The sequence below is a fragment of the Mirounga leonina genome, unplaced genomic scaffold, assembly GCF_011800145.1.
Source record: "Mirounga leonina isolate KUSES-001 unplaced genomic scaffold, KU_Mleo_1.0 Mir_126, whole genome shotgun sequence".
NCBI classification, from domain to species: Eukaryota; Metazoa; Chordata; class Mammalia; order Carnivora; family Phocidae; genus Mirounga; species Mirounga leonina.
In genome coordinates, this window is record NW_023270314.1 from 326,166 (window position 1) to 349,098 (window position 22,933).

Sequence of the window (22,933 nt, forward strand, 5' to 3'; positions counted from 1 at the left end):
CCCTTTGATCATGACCTTAGCGAAGGCACACACTTAACCAAGGCACCCCTAAATGTTCTACTTCATAGGCTATGTGTATGTGCACAGCTGAGTAAGAACATCTGGAAATATTTCTCCCCCTCCAAAAAAAATTCGATTTCGATAAAATGAGTTACTTTGTCTAGCTGATCCACACTGAATTGACTGAATTCCCACGCTTCAGCTAGTTGTTTTAGTTATTCTGTTAATTATTTCACTGCCAGAATGCCCTTTCTGAATATAAACCTGGCACAGATCATGAAAACATAAGCAGCCTGAAGAGGCAGCTCTTTAAAACTACCATCTCTCACTTTTCTTGCTCTTACCCTAGTGCTGTTATAAAACATATTACTTTCCTGCTCTCCTTAGAAATTCCTTGGGGCCAGTATCCTAGACCCCATAATTCACTCAAAAGCTATGTTATTGTCGAGGCAGCGGTTATATCCCCAGGAGTTTTGATAAATAATTCATTGAATGCATTCATTTCCAGAAGACCCACTCAGCTATGAACCTGGTCCTTCTTCAAGACAGAGCAAATATTGCCTCAAAATTGAAGAGCCAGTTCAGCATAGACCAACTATTGGGAAAGCTAAAGCAGAAAGACAATCTTTCGTATATAAACATTGAAGTAGATTGTAAGTTCCTGTTTACTTGCAAATTTATTGCTGTCTGCCAGAGCAGCATCTGCAGCACCAGAGCAGGAGGGAGGAGGACAGCATCCTCACACCGGGGAGGGAAGAAAAGCTCGCGGGCCCCACAACGGTGACTGGCAATGCCCCGGGGAAGAAGCGAAACCCCAGACGGGCGGTTGCTTCGAGAGAGGAAAGGGAGATCCGGGGTCCGTTATTTCTCCTATTCCCTTCTCTCCCCCTGATAATGCGTTCACTTTCTTTCTGTACATTACTGAAAATCAAGGTAACAGTCCCTGCCACCTGTTATTTAAACAAGCGAAATTAGACTCAATTTAACATTTGCCCTGTGAGGAAGACTACATCTTTCAGCAAAAATACCCATCATTCGTGTGGCTGCCATTCAGCCCCAGCTTCTTCACTGAGCACTCACCTCTTCTGGACGCTCCTGTCCGCCATCTGAGCGATGGCATTCATCCTCCCTGGTGACCACGGGGATACAGGCCACACCAGCAATGTGGTCTCTGGGGTCTGGAGACCTCTGCCGCAGAGTCCCTGCTGGAGCGTGGGAGCTGTTAGAAAGACAAGGATTCCATCTGTCCTGGTTACAACGTCACAAGGAGGGGCACGCCAGTGAACTTTTGGCCTCGTTGTTGAACCTAACACAGTTTCGGTCAAAAGTATCTAATCAATCATTCTTTCCGGTATTCTGTCTTTTCTATCTTGAATATAAGCACACTTTCTTGCTCACTATGTGCCTGGAACATGGTAGTGATTTAAAAAGTATTTGTTGAATGAGTAAGGGTTTTGGATGGATGGATGGATGAATGGATGGATGGATGGATGGATGGATGGATGGATGAATGGATGAATGGGTGGATGGATTGATGGGTAATAGGGGGATACTTTCTCATAGATCTTTGGGTCTCATAAAATTCAATATGATCTGAAATGAATCATCCCAATGTGGTATTGAGGATGCCAATCCCAGAAAGAGGAAGAAATTCTTGTTAAACCTTCACTTTGACTCCAGTGGGTACAGTTAATGATATAAAAGGAAGGAAGAACATTTAGGAGCTCTTTGTTTATTAAACTCACTAAGACCCCTAATTTGAATATTATTTGCATTATGTAATCTTAAAATTTTTAATTCTAGCAAATTAATATGTAAGCATGTTGCTAGAGTAGGAGAAACTATTTGTATTTTCACTGGGATCTGCCCTGCCAATCATATCTCTAAATACAATTACAATAATTAGTGCTTTTAATCAATTTCCAGACCTCTTTGCTCCATAGACCGTAAAGTGCAGTTAAGGAGTTTCATAAGTGAGACTATTGCAAAGATTGAGTATCTTTCGCAGTGGTGGGTGTGTGCATAAGGAAGGAGAGGAAGGTCGGTCTTTTATTGTGCTTTCATATTCTGTCGGTGGGGCAGCCACATAATTAGAATTATGTCTCTGGAAATCGAAAACATAAACTAGTTCTCTCTCAGATGCCTTAGTGCCACTACCATATTAGCTTTGTTGGCATTTGGAGGGAAAAGAACTTCTAAGGGATTTTATTTTCTGTGAATTTGGGGCTACACATGAACACATTATTTTTCTTTTTTGATGAGGAGTCCCTGTCAATATTTAATAATGTGACCCTGTGCCATAAAAATAGGTTCCCTGGTTGAAGAATAGACATGGCAACATTCCAGGGCAGGCAAAGCCAAAAAATAACTTCTTCTTCTTCCTCCTCCTCTTCCTCCACCTGCCTCTCCCCTCCCTCACCTTCCCTTCCTCCTCTTCTTGTTCTCTTTCTTCTTCTTCTTCTATTACTATTTTTTACCTCAATAATACTGATCCAAGACAACTGGTTCCATGGAAAATGTGTGTGGACTTGCACATATATATAAACACTGCCAGAAAACAGCAGAAACATCGAACATCCATTTGAGGACCAAAGAAGAGAACTGTTAGACTAATTAATCATACATCTCTCGGGGTTACTGGTACTTGGCAGATTGGCTATTTTAATTTGCTGGGTCTTCTTACCTTTGTCAGAAGTTATGGTGGAGATTCTTTTCCCTATACAAGGAATGAGAATGAGAAACAAAACCTATATTACCACCTGGAAAAAGAAAAAGGAAACTAGGGGTCTAATGAAACACGGTAAAAGAAAGAATCTGGAAAACTGGTAGTTTGCTGGAATTTGGTGGCTGTTTTTCCTAAAATGAAATAATTTAAGGCAGTGTGAGGTGTGCTTTGACCTTTACCACCTTAGAATTCCAATATACTGAAAAATCTGTTCTCCTAATTTTGATCTTCATCTTTGAAATTGCAATCGCCTCCCAGGACTTTGTTTTATACATAAAGTTATTACCCCTTTTGAATCAGGTCTGTTGTAAATGTTCATTATAATCACTGCTGCTTAATTTAGCAGATGGTTGAAACTGAACAATTCTTCTCAGAGGAATTAAATATGGTTATGTCATTTCCCAAGCTGATTTAAAAGAAGTAATCTGAGATCAAGTAATGTTACATTTTCCGTATTAGTTCAGAATGGTTGCCATAGATGTTTTCTTTTCCCCACATCTATAATTTTGAATATCTGTGATGAACTTGGTTGGTCTTCTATTTTTTTAGCTCTTGATGTTTTTCAATAAAGAAGTAAAAATGAATCAGTCATTGTACCTAAATCTCACGTTTTGCTACATGATTAATCAGGAGCCCCAAAGGGATTTTCCTATTATATTTGCACAGCACTGTTACTCATCTGTTGTCAGCAAATACTAGGTGGATAGAAATTATTTCTTATATCAAACTGTTGATATATGTTAGTTCCAATTCCCATGAATACTTTGCACTGCTCTCAAGATATCAGTGATCAAATACAATTAGCATGAAACAGAGAAGCTTCATCTAAAAAACTTCCCAGGATCTCCTACCTACTCAAAATGCCATCTATGTTTTTGTTCAGTGGATGTTCAATTGGCTAGGGACTGTTTTAGTAGGATCACACATTTTGAAAGACAAGAAACTAAAAAGGAAGAGATTGCTCATAGTTTCAGATCTGTATCTAAGTAACAAGGTCACTTCTTTCCACCCTGGGGCTCTTCCAAATAAGGTGGTTTTTCTACACCAAGATTTCACTATTCATAAGGTCTTATTCTTAAATGTAATTCAACTTTTTTGAACTTGCAATTTCTATGCTCTCCCAGCCTCCTACTGTTCCTGTTGATCTTTACTGTGGATGCAGTTGGAAGCTAAGGGAGGGTAATATTTGAGCATAGATGGTTGATTTAGTCAAGGGAGCTCATTACTATGCCATTATGTTTTGTATATAGAAGCTTTCTTCTGAGGAAGTAAAGGATCTTATTTTCAAATAGGAAGTAAGCTTTGCAATTCCCCTGTGAAACTGGCAAATTATATTAAAACAGACAGAAGTCTTCTAGGGAGTTTTGGGATTGGAAGAGAAAGTAGTTAGGAGACCTGGTTTTGTGTCTGTGTCTGCACTTGCTAGCACTTTAGATCCCTCTGTTTCAGCATCCTCTTCACCACCACAAATTATGGTCATGAAGCTTAATGGGACTGTGTATGTGCAAAATACGTATGTGTGTAAAATGTATATACATGGAAGTTCTCTATGAATGATACAAATACTGTTTGTGTGTAAGTTGTTTTTTTTATTTTATTTTTTTTAAGATTTTACTTATTTATTTGAGAGAGAGAGAATGAGAGAGAGCACATGAGAGGGGGGAGGGCCAGAGGGAGAAGCAGACTCCCCGCCGAGCAGGGAGCCCGATGCGGGACTCGATCCAGGGACTCCAGGATCATGACCTGAGCCGAAGGCAGTTGCTTAACCAACTGAGCCACCCAGGCGCCCCTGTGTGTAAGTTGTTTTTAACATTATTATTGGCAGTAGTCTCTCCCCTCTCTAGGGAGAACTTGAGAAAAAGGATTAATAAGATGCCATCTTCGGGCATCCGCGGGACCTGCTTAGACTGTTTTCACTACTGCTGCTTCCCACCTTGGCACCCCCCTGAGGAGATAAAGGAACAGATGTATACTCCTCCCTGTGCCTGGTCAGCTAAACACCTTGTATCCCAACCATGAGGATGGTGACTCCTGTGGAGGTGAAGAATGGCAGCAAGCCTGGCTGAAATACATCTGCAGCTGACTTCTCGAGAAAAACATCCTCTCAGCCTGGCCGAGGGGAAACAGTGTAAGTTTTATAGTCAGACAAACTCCTTTTCTAATCATGGTATATCTCTTTATCTATCAGCCGTTGAATCCTGGACAATGACTCAATCTTTGTACTTCTTGTAATCTTGGCTCCCTCCTGCTAAATTAGAAAGAACTGAACAACTTTTCTGAATGATGAGTTAAGTGAGAAAACATAGGGAAGCTTCTGACGCAGTTTCAATCACTTAGTAGGTCTTCGATAAGTGGTGTGTCCTGTCTCTAGCCCATCCCCAATTCTTCTATTCTTTTTGCAGCATCTATTCATTGCAGACCCCATCTCTCTGAACCAGTACTCCCCACCCCATCCTGCAAACCACCATCTCCCCTAGAAAAAGTATTTTTTTTCTTCCTATAAGCTTCAGTGGCATTCATTGGAAAAGTTACCCTTTTGTCATGATTTCTTGGTATACAGAGTAGCTTTCTAATTCTTTATTAGAATTATTATTGTGTTTTGCAAAACAGAAAATGGGAGAAAGAGCTAGAGAGCTCTTTCGTGCTTTTCTTTTACCCTGTAGTATTTTGGTTTAACTTTCTGTCTCAAATTTAGTTTCATTTGAAAACAAGGCAAAGCTTTTTGCCTGTAGCCCATTTTATAAGGATTTACAAACTTTTACAGTCAGTTTTGCTGCAGGTTTGTATTTATTTTACTTTTGTTCCCCAGTGGTTAAGCCAAGAATGCAATCAGTTGTGTGATTCAGAGATAAATTCTTCTAGCAAAACTTATAAAAGAGTAACAGCTATTAACATTTCATATGATAAATGAGTCAATTCAAAGAATCAAAATTTAGAACCTATGGGACCTTAAAGATCACTTACTTCAATACTTTATTTTTAAAGAGCTCCCATTGTAGAAAATTTTCAAATGTCATGGAGTGTTCTGCTGAACAGATCACATATATTGTTTAAGTTCCACATTATCTCCATTTAATGAATTAAAAAAAACTGAGTACCTGAAAGGTTTAATTTTCCAAGGTTAAGTGGCATGGAAAGATTTAAAGATTCTCACCTTTGGCTCTTTTCACTTAACAATGATGTGTCCTTTTATATGAGAGGGCACTGAGACCAAGGGCTCCTAATTGGTTTGAAGAGGTTGACAGAGCTGGAATGAGATGTTGGGGCTCCTGAAAATCCAGTTTTGTCTTTATTTTGACCTTATTGCTCATGGAAATTGTAAGAGAAGGGCTTCTGTTATATTTTCTCCTGAGGGTTTTCACTTAATATTGAGGAATTAAACAAAAACTTCGTTCCCAATCTTTTTACTTTGTCTCAATTTTTCATTTGTATTCATGTTTTCTTTTTCACAATTCTCCACTTCAGTTTCCATTGTATCATTTCCTTTCATTACATAGAACCTTCTCAGACATAAATGCTATTACACACTTAATAGACTATGGTGTAGTGTAAAAATAACTTTCATATGAACTAAGAAACGAAAAAATTCATTTGACTCGCTTTATTGCGGCATTCACTTTCTTTGGGCATTTGCTTTATTGGGACATTCGCTTTATTGTGGTGGTCTGGAACAAAACCCATAATATCTCCGAGCTATGCCTGTGGCCCATGAGCAAAATTTTTGCTTCCTATTCTTGTCACCTTATGCTCTACTGGCCTAGGAGTTTTAGTTCCAGGGGAGGAATGCTTTTACTAGGGGATACAACAATAACTCCATTGAACTGGAAGTTAAGAATGCTGCCCGTCCACTTTAAACTCCTCATGCCTCAGAATCAACAAGACTGGCTCAGGTGATTGACTCTGACTACCAAGGGGAAATTGGGCTACCACGCCACAATGGAGGTGAGAAAGTATGTCTGGAATAGGGGATATCCTTTAGGGTGTCCCTTAGTATGACCATGCCCTGTGATAAAGGTCGATGGAAAATGGTAACAACCTAATCCAAGCAGGACTACTTCAGGAATGGAGGTTTATGTCACCCCACCAGGTAAAGAACAAAGGCCAGCTGAGGTACTTGATAAAGGCAAAGGGAATACAGAATGGGTAGTGGGAAAAGGTAGCTATAAATACCAGTTATCACCCTGTGACTAGTTAGAGAAACAAAGACTGTAATTGTCATGACTATTTACTCCTTATTTTTGTTATGACATATGTTTGTGTGTGTCTGTCATATATATGCAGACATACTAAGCAAATAGAGCTTTCTTATATGCTTATATAACATAAGATGCATTGACTTTATATCATGGTATTTCAGTATTGTCAACTTACATCATATTATTTTAAGTTATGGGCTATCGAGGGGAGGAATAAACATCATTCAAGGGTTTTACCTTCTCTTCTAGGAAAGACGGTACTGCATTTCTAGTTGTTTGTGGAATAGTTGTGTCATGTTCAGTGGAATTATGATCTTGTCATTGTCTGTATTTGGAGATTAAGTATGGTTTAAGGAGATGCATATTGATGCCAAGATAACAAGAGGTGGACTTGTGATGGTTAATTTTGTGTCAGTTTGACTGGGCCACAGGTGCCCAGACATTTGGTGAAATATCATTCTGAGTGTGTCTATGAGGGTGTTCTAGATGAAATTCACATTTAAATTGTTAGACTGAGTAAAACAGAGTATGCTCCCAGTGCAAGGAGTCTTCATCCAATACACTGAAGGACTGAATAAAACAAAAGACTAAGTAAAGGAGAATTTACTCTCTGCCTATCTTCGAGCTGGGGCAACAGTCTTCTCCTACCTTCAGACTCACTTAGACCACAACTTATGTTATTGGCTCTCCTGGTTCTCCAGCAAATCTTGTGACTATTGGGACTTTTCAGCCTTCATAATTTTGTGAGCCATTTCCTTATGATATAGCTTTCTCTCTCTCTCTCTCTCTCTCTCTCTCTCTCTCTCTCTCTCTCTCTCTCTCATCTCTCCTACTGGTTTTGTTGATTTTGGTTCTATTCCTCTGGTGCTGACTACCTACTTAATGCAGAGTCACTATTTGTCATTATACAATTATTTGTGAGATCATTTATGGTCTGATTACATGTCTACTGAGTGTAGGGATAGTAATCATAGCTAGTTACTATTATTACAATGTAACAATTACAAAAGCATCCACGACAACAGCAATAATCATATCCAACCCTTGTTTTACACTTAAAATATCCCAGGCACTGTTTTAAGTCCTTTCACAAGCATTAATTCATGCAATCCATACAACAACACTTTGAGTTAGAAAATATTATGATCCCAATTTACTAAAAAGGAAATTGAGACACAGAGAAGTTAATTAATATACTCAAAGTTATATAGAACATGCTATAGCCAGGACCTAAAACCTAGCATGCTAGATCTAGATCTCCCACTGTACAAACCACATTTATTATGGTTTGGCATCCCATAATGGAGGGCAGTGGTTTTCTTCATACTGTATTCCCTACACTTAGTGTATTAGAGAAGCAGCTTGAAAACATGGTGTAGGAAAAGAAGTAGTATCCTGGAACTAGACTTACTGGATATGAATTCCAGTCCTAAGTCAATGACATAACTCTGTGATTTGGGGCAAGGTACTTAACATCTCTGTGTCTCAGGTTTTTCACTTGTGAAATGAGAATGACAACAGGATTATTGTTAGGATTAAATAAGTCAATGCTTGTAAAGTGTTTAGAGTAGTATCTGGCATTTAGTAAGTACTCAATAAATGCTAGCTTTTATGATGATACTGGTTTTACTCATCACTTTATCCCCATCACCCAGAAAAGGTCAAAGAATAGGCACTCGGTAAACATCTGATAACTTAAAGAATGTATTTGTTGTGTTCCACTGTATTTGTTCATCAAACAACTGCCTACTGCCTACCGTCCTCCCTTTCATTCTTTCATCACCTATAATGTCTGAGACACTGTGCTAGATGCTAGAATGAAGAGATCAATGAGACATGGTGTTGTCCTTAAGGCATCCAGAGCTGAGTACATAAACTGAAATAATATACATTAGGTAATGAGTGGAAAAGCCTTTGAACCTAAACATTACAGGAAAACAGAAGGTAGACTGTGTAACTCAGGTGGAGGGGAGGTAGGGTCGGGAGGAGGGTGCCACTGCCAACATCCATGTAGATGACCTTCTGCTATGAACTGTTTGTAGTGACAAAGGAAAATAGATTGTTCTCATAACCATTTCCCCAGTTATCAAGATAATTCCACTGGGGAAACTAGTTTGATACGATGAGCAAACTCAAGTGTGACTTTACCTGTGGAGAGATTAGATGGCTATCTGCTTACTGCATTTTGCAAAAATATCAGGAAGTGTCCTCTGGCCTCCACAAGTCTTCTTATGCAATTGAGAGCGAATAGGTTCTGTGTCTAAAGGCAAGAAAGAGGAGGGCATGTCAGTAGGGAGGGCATTTGCCTGCAGGTGACAGCATGCCCAGTGAAGGACATCTTACAGACAAGGGCAATTTTTCTCGCATACTGGGAAATTTGGCAGTAAAGCAGGTATTGGCCTTGGTTCAGCTGCTTAAAAATTTTATCAGGAACTCAGGATTCTTTCCTTTTTTCTAGGGTGCCGGCTTTTACTTTTATATTCATCAGCCCGAGGTTGCAAGGTGATTGCTCTCATATCCAGATTTCACTTTTATTTTCAAGACCTGAGGGGCGTTAAGATGCCAGCCTTTTATGAAGAAAGCAAAGCCTTTCCAAAATTTCCCTCAGCAGACCTCTGCTTGCATTTCATTGTCACATGGGCACTGCCAGCTGGATTGGAGCCTGGAAAAGCCAGAGACAGGACTATCACAATTGGCTTAGACTAGGGGTCGGCAAACTTGTTCTGTAACTGGCCAGATAGTAAATATTTTAGACTTTGCAGGCCATACAGACTCTGTTGTAATCACTCAATTCTGTCATTCTAGCATGAAAGCCGCCATAGACAATCCATAAATGATCGAGTGTTGCTCTATTCCAATAACACTTTATTTATGGACACTGAAATTTGATATAACTCTCACATTTTATGAAACATTATTCTTCTTTTGATTTTTTTCAACCACTCAGAAATGTACAAACTAATCTTAGCTCCCAGGCCATATAAAAACAGATGGCAGGCCTGATTTGGCCCATGAGCCCATAGTTTGCTAATCCCTGGCTGGGACAAATGATAACCCATCAACTGGATCTGGGCAAAAAGCTATGACAAAGTTGGTGTTCTAATAGTGGTCTCTAACAAAGAAGTGAATACTGGATAGGCAACTAACAATGCTGCAATTAACAGGTTTTATTTTCTACATGCATAGGACTTCATAAAAAGTATTTGGTATATGATCGGGTTGTAATATTTTAATTCCTTTCTCTTCCTTCCACTTTAATCTAGAATTCTTTTCTTTTCATAAAGAGCTTTTTTCGGCTCCATTGGTATCCAGACCCTGGTTTTTAAGTAATTAATGTTAGAAAAATCTTTGGGAGGGGTATCTTTCAATCAATATGGGATTGATGACTCTCTGTTGCCACACTGTAAGGGAAAGCTGGAGAACCCTAAAATTATGAATTAGAAACTCCATTCAAGTCCCATAAATGTTTCACAGTTTTCTTTCTGGGCTTCTAGCGGTGACGGAAATGCAAATGGAACCCCAGCATTGAAAAAGGATATTCTGCATTCTGCTTTGGCTCAATATCATGATACATTCTCTATTTGGTGGGGGGAGGGGGGATTTGTAGCAAGCAAAAAACAGGCTCCCTCTTTATACATTGAATTACAAAGGCAATTTCCTTTATAGCCTACTTACAGGAATCCCTCTTAGCATGTTGCCAACAGTATCACAACTTGTTTATTCAAAGGTTACGTGTGAATGAGAGCTTTTTGATATTAATCAAGTAATTTGCTAGCCTTGCTGGGAAAAGGAAAATGTTAGCTTTATCCTGAAAAATGAAACAGCTCATTAATCAAGTTCACTCTGCTGAAGACAATTATGGGGATAGAGAGGGTAAATAGACCCTTCAGATGAGAAATTCCTAAACTGATGAAACTTTTAATAGGGTTTGGCATAGATGTCTGCACAGAAAGTGATTTAACTTTAATCACCTTACAAATTATACATATCAGGTATTTGTGGATTCAGAGTTTACTGTTTATTATTAATTGAAAAAGAATCTTACTGAATGTTCCAAATTCAAAAACAAAACTCTGGCATATGGACTATTTTGTTGGTATTCATTTATTATCTCCAGTTAAAGTTAAAAGGTGAAATAGAATATGCATGTTCTTAAACAACTGTCTCATTTTTTGGTTCCCTCAGCAGCATTCTCTTTGTAGATTTGAGACTGGGTCTCCATCAATCAAAATTAAATTCTGCAGTAGGAGGCATTTAAAATTATTTGTATAAATGTAGCTGAATGGGATAAGGTTGTAAGATAAGGGATATGAAAAATAACCCTGTTCTGAGGCAATATGGTGCATAATAAGGGGGGGAGTCTCTTTTCTTTGTTCTAGCATGATGAATTGCAAAAATCCATTAGTCAAACACCAAGAGAGAGTTAGTTTTATAAGCCAGGCATTATCTGAATTAGTTAATAACATTAAGGCTATGTAGAGAAAAGAGGAAAATATTCTCTTTATCCAATATTTTACAATATTGCCTATTTCCCCAATTCAATTGCAAACTTTGTTATTAAAATTTTAAATTTTAAAATTATATGATGTTAGTCATCAGGAAAATGCAAATAAATACCACAGTGAAATGCCCCCTCACATCCACTAGGATGGCTATAATCAAAAAAGCAGAAAAGCAAGTGTTGGTGAAGATGTAGAGAAACTGGAATTTGTATACATTGCTGGTGGGTATCTAAAAAGCCATGAGAGAACAGCAGAAGCAGGGGACTCAGAGCCTTAGGATATGAGAGGCAGGTCTTCACAAAAGCCAGGGAGCAGCACCAGACACCCCAAGGAAGATGGGATGGCCAAACATCAGGCTGAGCTCGGCTGACACCTGGATTGCAAGAATAAGCTTCAAGAGGTTCATCACTTTAAAAAGAAGCAATGGATACCAAATCACCACCACTGACAAATAAAGGTAACAAGGTGGCTGGAAAAAAAAAAGCTAAATTATTTTTGTGACCCCATGTATTCTTTTTTTTTTAAAGACTTATTTATTTATTTATTTGAAAGAGAGAGAATGAGAGAGAGAGAGAGAGCACATGAGAGGGGGGAGGGTCAGAGGGAGAAGCAGACTCCCCGCCGAGCAGGGAGCCCGATGCGGGGTTCGATCCCGGGACTCCAGGATCATGACCTGAGCCGAAGGCAGTCGCTTAACCAACTGAGCCACCCAGGCTGTGACCCCATGTATTCTTATAATTGAATGATTCCCCAATCCTCTCATAGGATGTCGTTGGAATCGGTCTCCAGTTTTGACTGAAAGTCTTTCAGATGGAAACACTCCTCAATCCTATCTGATCCTCAGAGACTAAGAGAATAAGAAAGGGGAGCAAAACACCCCTAGTGTATTGATTGTGTCCATATCCATTAATGCCTCCCCAGGGTTTAGACTAAAGTCATAAGATTAGGAGAAAGATCTGTCTTCCTTCTGAATGTGATCTTGGGGGAGTTATATGGCTATTCTGAGCTTTTCTTCCTCATCTGGAGTTTGGATTTAAGGATAATTATGTTTCTACTGCCTATTTGCCAAATTGTTTTCAAAGCTAAATATAAAAAATACGAGGTCTTTTGAAAACTCTGAAATGTTCTGCATACAGAAAATATAATTACAATAGGAACAAAATGTTCAGACTGAAAGGGTGAAATGAAACTCTGTTCATTCAGATTTATACCTATGGGAAAGTTCCAACTGCCCTGACATTTCAAGGAGCAAGTGGAATGGAGTTGCCATGTATGAGATACAATATCACCTGGGAAGCAAAAGCCAAAAAAGGTGATACAATTGGAGTGGTCCAGTGGTCCCTTCATTTTCATCAGTGCTCAGAATTGGTGTGTTGTTTTCTGTAGTAGAAAATCTATATTGTTTGATCATTTGACTAATGTCACCAAGAAGAAATACATTTAAAAATAAGATATTTAAAGATCAAGTTTGGTAATTCGTCTTATCCTGAAAATGGAGAGCAACAAATCTACATTTGTCATATCTTCTCTTTATCTGAGTGGCATTTCTTTTCCAGAATAGGGACAGGAAAGTGCCTTATATAAACGAGTGAGTCGATGAAGCACGGCAGCTGCTTGATTGTGACAGGCATAGGAGAGTGTGAAAAGAGATTTGCTAAGGTGTTTATAACAGGATCTTAAGAAATGTCTGTCCTCATCTCCTTTTGACTCCTGCTTGTCTGGATTTCAATCACTCACCCAAGGACAAAAGCTTTGATCTCACTTTATTTCCTCTGTTAATCAAAATTATGTCTCATTCTTCATAATGACTTCCTCTCTAGAGGATCAAATGTTTGGGCTTATGTTTAGTTGCAGACTTCCCAGCCACACAATGTGTGTGTGTGTGTGTGTGTGCGTGCACGCACGCACATGTGTATAACAGAAAGAAGGTGGACAAGGTTGAAAGGGAATCAAATAGATTAGCCAATGTTCATAAAGATTTGTAGCAAATATATTTACTGTTATTATATCGCAATAGGAAAATGACATGCTATCCATACTTTACAGTTAATCTCTGGCCTATAAAGGGCTTTCATGTAGCTAGTATGTTCCAAAAACCTTTAATTTCACATAGATTAGATTAGGGTAAAAAAAAGAAAAAAAACTTGCCAATTTCTTCATGATCACCATCCAATATGTTTATGTCTGTAATCTTACACATTGTACCTGCTGTAATAGGCAAATGAACTTTGGGTCACTGATGCACCATAGCCAGGTCAGAAGAAATAACCAAGCACTGTCATCAGATGACAGGAATGGATCTTTGAAAATGGTTTAATCTACACTAATACTTCTGTGTACCACTTTTACTTAGACCAGCTGTGTTTATGAAGAATTCATGTCTTAAATAAGGAACCCAAACTGAATTTAGTGACATAGGAGTTTCAGGCAGTAATATCTTCCATGTATGCAATCCATAAAGAATTCATGATCAAATCTTTCCTGGCAAGATCTGTGTCCACACTCTACTCCAAAAAAGAGGTGTTTTCACAAACTCTGGATGGTTGGTATTGGGTCATGAAAGATGTAACCTGCAGCTTGTACTTGAACATGTTACCTGTTACACTGGATCCACTGTGGATGTGTAAGTTTAGCTATGTCCTCTGACTGCCCCAAACTATAGCTCTTTCCCTTGTCAAGTGCAGAGGTCAAATCCAGAGTTCTCTCTTCCTCACTGCTGTCACTACTGGCATTTCTGTGAGTATCACTTTGTGGCCACCTGAGAAATAGCAGCAGGCCAACTCATCTTCTGCATCATTCACAGAGCCAAATTTTGGAACAAATACAAGTCCAAACAATTACCCAAATTTCCTTGACTTACTTTGTAGAATGAGATAGCCTTTGCTGGTATATTCACATTTTATAAATAGCATTGACAGGGCAATTGGGAGAGTTATACCTAATGGGATATAATAAAATATGATATTGATGTACTCTTCCATATCATTTAATATAAAAATATTCAATTAAATGTTAATAGGATGTAGTAACATCTAAATATTTGGTGGCATAGGACAGATTTCTAAAAATATACTTTGAAACACTGTAATTCCAGGAAAATTTCCCAAATTGTCATTATCATAAAGTATAGGCAAGGCGCATTTACAGAAAAGTAGCCTATTGCAAAGGAAACATAAAGTAGACAAACATTAAGCATAACAACATGTTTAAAATTGTGCAAAGAGAATTAAAAAACAAAAATGTATTGAGATTATTAATTGGCTCTATGTAATTTAATAAGTTGATGTCTGCAGAGTTAAAAAGCTAATTATTATTGGTAGAGTCAATATGGCCATTACTCGCTAAAGGAGATGAGAACAAAAGGGCCTACAGGAAAATCAAAGGTAATCACTCATTTCTGCTCACACGCTTACTCATCTCTCTCCTTCCTCGCCAATCCTGATTTTCTGGTAATAAATGATCTTTTACAATATACAAGGGAAGTATCCAGACACGAAAGGCATTTTAATACTTTTATGAGATTTTTGGTATTTTTGAAAACAAATTAAGTTGCTTGATTTCTCAGTACACAGTTTTGACAACTGCATTATAGTCTCTAGCTGCTCCATGATATTACCAAAAGAAAGTTCTCAGAGGAGTTATTTCACTTTGAGTCTTCTAAGGTGGAAAAGGAAGAGACATGATAGAAATTATTTGAAAAAGAATTTCTAGAAGTCTTGAGCTATTATTTGAAACATAGAACTCTATTCTCTCCATCCGACTGGAGAATGGCTGACAGCTTTGTCTTGAATGAGTGCAGTTCCTGTCAAATCCAAAGGAGGCAGGAGAAAAATTCAATGTATTTCAGATCAGAATAGATAACCAGTTCTGGCCTAGACTTCGACTGGCTGAACATTTTTTCAGCCTCTCCTGTGGTTGTATTGTAAACCACTCTCTTATTTGTAACACTATTTTCCCCCTGCAATACAGTGAGACATTATTGGGCAACCAAAAAGGACAATCTCAAACTGTTCTAATCAGATCTTCCACCTCAATGGCAAAAATTTAATTATTTCCAGTGGCAATTAATAGTCAATTCTCCATGTGTCTATCCTTTCTTTTTCTACCTTGACTTTCTCCTTTTAGGATCTCTAGCAACTTTTCCCAAACACCATTTCAGATACTATATTAACTTCTTAGATCACTCTAGGTATTTATTAATGACCCCATCAAGTTGTCTCACATATTTGCAACTTTTTATTCGATCCAACAATTTTCTTGCCAAACAAAAGCTCCTCTATCCACTCTTTGGAAGTAGATGAATAACAGAATAACATCAGAAAGCAGCTGTAAAAAGTTGAGGAAACGTTTTGAAAAACTTAGAAGAAAAATGTTACAGAAATTTCAAATTAATGGAACTTCAAATCCCAGCAGTGCTTCACGGGGAGAAACCCATCTCAAAGTTCTACAAATAACAGCAGAAGGCCAGTATGTGGTGAAGTGGCAGATGGAATGAAAGCCAACTCAAAGTCCTCTCTGATTACATCCTGCAGGAAGACCACCCAAAATGACACAGCAAGAAAGGTTCAAGTCCTCATACACATGCATCTTCCTCTACAGCAAAACTCAGTGTAATAGAGTGAGTACAATTGCATGGCCATTTCAGCTTGTTCTTTCCTTCCAGTATGTGGCAGGTCCAATGCTTAACCCAAGTTTTCTTACAATACCCACTAGTTTTAAATAGTAGGAAGCAAATTCTGTAATATTGACAATATTTAAATGAAGTAGAAATTTATATTCCAAAGGTACTTACAAATCAATTAGAAGCATTTTCATTCTTAAATTATCCCTTGCAACCTAGTTTCCTCCCTTGTAATAGCAAAAATAACCAAGGCTTAGATGCATTTCCTTTCTTTGTACTAGAAATGTACATACACATGAGAAAATGCAGCCCTAAGGTGAAAATATCAAATGAAAAGAGTTACTGAAGCCCCAATCTCAACTTTTTAGAGAAAGTGATTTAAAAAATATATATATATCAGGCTGATCATGAGCAAATAATAGATGGAATTCTTTCATTTATAGTGTATTTTATGTCCTACTCAGCAACAGTGTGCCAGGCGGAAGAAACCGTGCTGAAAAGGAAAGACACAGCCCTTGCCCTTACAGTTTCAGAGTAGAGTGCTTTCAATCCAGGTTAAAACTATGGTTGCTGAAGTAGAGGCGAGTGGAAAGATGGGGTGGCTGGGTGATGGACATTGGGCAGGGTATGTGCTATGGTGAGCACTGTGGGACATATGAATTTTGGGGGGACATAAACATTCAGAGCACAGCAACTTTCTTCAATCTTCTTGGTCATCTGCAGTGTGAGAGGTAGAGAATATGATTTGTGGAAGATGGAAGAGCTAGACAAATGCCAAGGCGGATGAGAAACCTCATCTCTGCACTTGGGTTCAGAGCCTGAGTGCTCACATGACACAGGACATAGGAGCATGGGACACCATGGGGACAGGCTTGCTGCTTGCTAGCTTTATAACCTGGGCAAGTTATTTCATACCTCTGAACCCCGGTTTTCTTAACTATCAAGCTGGAATATAACCTTGCACATCCATATGATGTTTAAAAGTAAAATCCTTATAGCTAAAAAAAGATTTTATTTGAAAGAGAGAGAGAGCGTGCATGCACCAACAGCGGGAGGGACAGAGGAAAAGGGACAAGTAGACTCCCTGCTCAGCAGGAAGCCTGACATGGGGGTGGAGCCCAGGGATCATGACCTGAGCTGAGGCCAGGCACTTAACCAACGGAGCCACCCAGGCACCCCAAATTTTATCCTTAATAAAGGAATTAGACAATATGTAATTATGTTATTATGTAATGACAATTTTAACAAGCTGATCAAATTTTCTGCCAATTTGCACCTTGTCTAGGATGCAAGGTTTTCTTATAACTGATACCTGAATGTGCCATACCTATGTCTCTCAACAGAATAGGGTTGTACTTTCTTCCAGGATCAGGACGAGAGAATAAGGGTCTTCTAAATACGAACATTTTTTTAAAAGATTTTATTTACTGAGATAGAGAGTGAGAGAGAGCACAGGTGTGGGTGGGGAGGGGGAGAGGGAGAAGCAGGCTCCCCATTGAGCAGGGAGCCTGACGGGGGGCTCAATCCCAGGACCCAGAGATCATGACCTGAGCTGAAGGGCAGTTGCGTAACCGACTGAGCCACCTGGGCGCCCCTAAATATGACCATTTTAACCAAATGACCAAATGTGCTTGGGCTATTTCCTAACACTTTTCTACAGTTCATCAATAAAACAAAGCAAAAATTATGTCATCATTTTTGGAAAGTGGCAAATCTGATGTTATAGGCAGCCCTTAATATTATTATATTACAAATTAATTATCATTAGTTATACATTAGCCTTGATGTGTCTCTGTTTGCTTCTCAATCCCTATCTTTTAAATACTTTTTCCAATTTCTGTTAAAATCCACAAGAGCGTTAAGTGTTGCTGCTGTAGAAGATTTTAAAAAAGGCTTACACGACATATTTGTTATCAATGCTTTATTGTTGAAAACAAAATTGAAATTCTCTGGCACATAAAACAATTATTTCTACAAAAGGAAAGCCTACAAATCTTGATAATTTATACAAATAACAGTTTCTCAAAAAATAAAACTTTAATTTAGTAAACTTGTCTTGTGCTCTATATTTTTAGCACTGTCTGCAATAATCCACCATAAATCCCTGAGCGGAGACATTTTTTGACCGTGTTCTTTAGCAACCCCCCACCCACCTCCCCCCAAGTTGGTCAGTTACTAAGCCCAGCCCTGTAGTGAAAGGTGTCAGGGACATTTAGCTATTAAAGATCCATGCATTTTATGACACAGGCCCAATTATTAATGCTACTTGGGAACTGGGTCAACATGAAGTGCCTCTACTGTGCGCAATCAGTGAACCTATTAAGAACCAAGTGTCTGAAAGGAAGAACATTAACAACAAAAAGACATAAAATGTTAAGACTAGGAAGTCATCATAGGTCAATAACTATTTAAATAAATAAAAATGTTAGACATTGAATTTATCTCTATATCCTTATATTAAATTCCTTATTTACTTATTTTTTTTTTTTAGCAATTGCCAATGCACTAGAAGATGAAAAATACACTTCAACCCACATTTTGGTTTGACCATGGGTTTGCTGTTGTTAAATGTTAAATATCATTCTGAAAACACAGTGATTTAGTTATAATTTAACTTTTGGCCCCTTCAATGAAATGTTTACAAAATAATATACACATTAGGAGGGGAGGGCCTTCTTATTAATGCCATCAACAAACCTCTCTCACTACATCTGCCCTTCTCACAAAAACACTAATGCCGTAGGAACACTACTTTAAATCCTTTATCCCACTTTATTCAGATATGTAGCAAAACATATAAGATATGGAGAAAACATAATATGATGCATTTGTATGTCCAGCTTCCTTTTAGTGGGGATGCTGACCAATATTTACATGAAGTGTTAAAAGAAAGGAGGGAAAGCGAATTTTCAGTTGCAAAGAACTGACTTAATGAATCAAGTTTTGTTTTGTTATTTTGCTATGGTAGAATAATAAATAAATAAATATGTAGGGTACTCTATAGCTACTTTCTCTATGAAGAAGTTGATAGTGAACTTTTTTTTTTCGTAAAGTTAATTTTTAGTAGCAAAGTTTGCAAGTCTAAAGAATGTTCAATAAATGTTTTCCTCTACTTCATTTTTACTTATGTAATGATCACTGAAGTGGTTACTAACAGGTAAAGAAATAAAATACCATTATGCTAGTGAAAATTAGTTTTCAGCTGTGAAAAGCACTTAGCAGAAGACCTAGAAACACAGACTGATGATGCTATACTCTACTATCGCTTAAAATAAGTCATTTCTGATGTCTTTTAGGAAGAGTAAAACACAGTAAAAATAATTCCTTAAAAACATCAGCATTGCTGTTTAGGAACCTATCAGAAAGTGATTAGTATCTTATACCAACCCTTCCCAAAATATAAAATCATTGGCAACCGTTATTATACACTCCTTTGCGCAGACTTTGTTTTTTAATCAGTAACATCTGGGAAGCTCATAGCATCTTCCCTTTTGTCTAATAGCTGCTGGTTAGTTATCGGAACTAGAACACTTTTAAGCTCTTTAGATGTAATCCTTATATAAGCATGCACATTAGCCAGAAAGAGCCATTTCAAAAGCCTAGGCAATTTGGGGGAATATGTTAGCGACATTAAAATAAAAAATGCCTGCCGACACGTATATGGTCTCCCCAACCCCCCATGACACCAGTGTGAAACGTGGTTAGCTCAGCTCAGAACATGAAAAGCAAATGCTGTCCAAAAGAAATGAAGACTGTGATATCCAAATCATAAAATGTTATGTGCACTAGTCAGGAAACAACTATAGAGTCTGACAGATCCTTACGTACTTAAAAAAAAAAACCCCCCCCCCCTAAGTTTCAGAAACTGATAAGCAGGCTGTCCCAAAGAGGGAAGACAGCAGCGTCAGGACAACCAGCCAGCTCACTGGGATTCACACCACCCTTGAATCACTCACTCCCTATTAACACTTGATCTTAATAGTCTACCAGGGCTGAATAGACACTCTGACTTCCTCTCACAGTGTTTAAGGAACAATATAATTTCTAAATTAGATTTCAAAAATGAGCAAAATTTGTAACTTAGATTCCCTCCCTGTCCCCCCACCCCCACCCCCCAATGCCATAAGATTCTGTTTTAAGTGCTCCGGTTTACAGTTCTATGGGTAACAATTACATCCTTCAGGAGGTTTCCAATGTTCCCCTTTTTGGTGTTAACGGCTGTGCCAACAGCAAAGTGAATACTCCCAGAAGTGGCAGTGACCTCAGTGACCTCTGCCCCCCGTCCTGAAGTCCATACTAGCTCTTGTCATAGCCCTGCTGGGAAGCTCTGTTCCTTAATGAAGCCAGCTTTCAAATATGGAGGAGGGCAAGGTACTGCCCTCCAGTGTCAGGTCTTGGAAGTCTTTAAGCCTTGCTTTTCCATGATGTTCCACAGTTTGCGGAGATTGGACTGCGTGATGACGTCATCCGGCTTGAGCTGCAGCGCCCGCAGGTAGTTGGCCTCAGCCTTTTGGAGTCGGCCATTGAGATGGAGAATAGCCCCCAGGTTCATCAGAGCTGCCGGATACTGGAACCAGAGAGAAGGAGGACAATGATTAAGAGGCTTGTTTCAAGCTTTCCTTCATGGAAGACAAAAATCTTCATCCACTTCTGCAAATGATTGCCTTATGTCTGGAGGCATTTTATGGAAGCAATTTAGCAATTTATACAAACAGACCAAGATAACTAGGAAGAAAAAAAAAAAAGTTTTCAAACAGCTGGTGTACTTTGTGCGTTAAATAGGGCAGGCAGCTAGAAAAATAATTCTTCTTTAATGAGAAAGCATAGGTTACATACGAAAACCTAGTAACCTAGTCAGACTGTACTTTCCTAAGAAAAAAGTTAAAAGTCCTACATTTTCAGAGAGAACTAAACTTTCTTTTTTCAACTCAATGCCAAGAAATATTAAGTTGGAAAAGTTGACAAATCTACGTCCACCCACTCTTTGTTTCTTCTCCTTAGCAATATTCCAGGCTATTTAGGCAAACATAAGTAAATAAGTTAAAAAATTGTAAAATTTTACTGATGCTTTCAGGGTAAAAGCCCTGAAAAAAAATTCAAATGTAACCACTAACACCTTTTCCAAATCGAATCCAAGTAGTTTAATGAGACAAAGCTCTCATTTTCAAGTCAATTTTTTAAACTTCTAATGGTGAATGTTTATTATAAATACAGCAAAGTAAAAACATACTAAAAGATACAATGTAGTGCAGAAAAATGTAACCTCTGTAAGAAACGTTTTATATTATTTGTTTAAAAGTAGTTGTGATTCTCGAACACAAAATTTTTTGTAACGGGTGATATTTGCAATACAAAGTTATCGTCTGAAAGGCCAAGTTAAAAAAAAAATGAGTTATGTACCATTAATTTAATACAAGGGTCTCCATCCCTAAATTCTCAGACATTAGTTAACAACAACAGAAGTCTTTCCCAAAGGAAAAAATACTTTGCTTGCTATCTACAAATAAAGGCTGTTCTGCTCTGGTCTTGTCGCTGGAACTTTCTGGCTAACACAGAGCAGCTAATGTTTTGGCAGTTACACAAATGCATATTTCAAATATCAGATAAAACTAAAAATGTTTATGCTAAGATTGTGTTTTCATTTTACAGATGGTGTCAACTATTAATTGTCCTGGCAACTCTGTGATGCAGTGTAAAGTAATTCACAATTATTTTTACAATTTAGTATTTTCACAAAATGCATGCATTTTTCAGCTGAATTCATGTGACTCCACTCTTTACTGTAAAAACAATTATTTCTGAACCGAAAACAATGCTGGGGGCAGGGTTGAATAGCTCAGAATAAACCAACTGGAAAGAGATGATCAGATTTAGATTTTAAGAGGTCTAGATTTGAATTCTTGCTCAACCACCGACTGTGACCTTGGTGAGGTCCCCTATCATACTTTTCCTCCTTTTATTCTGCTTGAGGTATATGTTTATGATTTTTATGCTGTTATACATACTTTATAATATTTATTTCAATGGCTACATAATATGTCTCTGGGTGTATAGCAAAATTCTCTTAAGTCCTCAACTACAGGGCATTATTTTCAAACTTTTCTACATCCTTTTTTTCTTTTCCAGAAATAATGTTGCAAATGTAAGCTATTCCTGACCTTCAAAAACCTTTTGGTCAGGATGACTCCATGCTTATCAAGGAAAATACAGATGGTCAATTTCTAATTTTAAGCCCCAATCCAAATAAACATAGCTCTAAATTACATGTACCACGAAGCTCCACCCTGGGAACCTAAAATGACACCTCCTCTATCTTCCCAAAAGAACTTTGTTATCATTCTGCCCATTATTATCTTGAGTTTCTTGAAGCCTAGACACATTTCTGAATTACATTCCCTCACAGAGCTTAGCACAACTATCAATAAACAGCTACTAAATTGATGGCAAAGTGCATTCACAGCCCAAATTACTAGAGATGCTAAGTAGATAAAATGTTCAGACTTCCGCTCTCCTGAGTGGGAAGAGCGGATATGGGGAGGGAGGACCATGGTTGGAGAGGGACGGGGGCTGAGAGAAACCAAATGGCTCTGTGGGATAGTCATTATTTCTTGAATCACTTTATTATCAAAGTATCTGTGCCTCACTATAATTACCATTCAAGGGGATTATCAAAACCACTCTAGGGGTGCCTGGGCGGCTCAGTTGGTTAAGCGACTGCCTTCGGCTCAGGTCGTGATCCTGGAGTCCCTGGATCCGGTCCTACAGCAGGCTCCCTGCTGAGCAGGGAGTCTGCTTCTCCCTCTGACCCTCTTCCCTCTCGTGCTCTCTCTCTTTCTCTCTCTCTCAAATAAATAAATAAAATCTAAAAAAAAAAAAAAGAAAAAGAAAA

General features: G+C 38.3%; 1 protein-coding gene across 1 annotated transcript in view; it reads right to left on the bottom strand.

Moving 5' to 3' along the window:
* Positions 1 to 18,903: 18,903 nt before the first annotated feature.
* The window catches only part of TMTC2 (transmembrane O-mannosyltransferase targeting cadherins 2), a 392,764-nt gene continuing 388,734 nt past the window's right edge, over positions 18,904 to 22,933 (bottom strand). Inside the window, exon 12 of the mRNA XM_035002054.1 lies at positions 18,904 to 20,611. Within this exon, the coding sequence (XP_034857945.1) occupies positions 20,432 to 20,611 (180 nt within the window). The 3' untranslated portion in view covers positions 18,904 to 20,431. The remainder of the gene's footprint in view (positions 20,612 to 22,933) is intronic.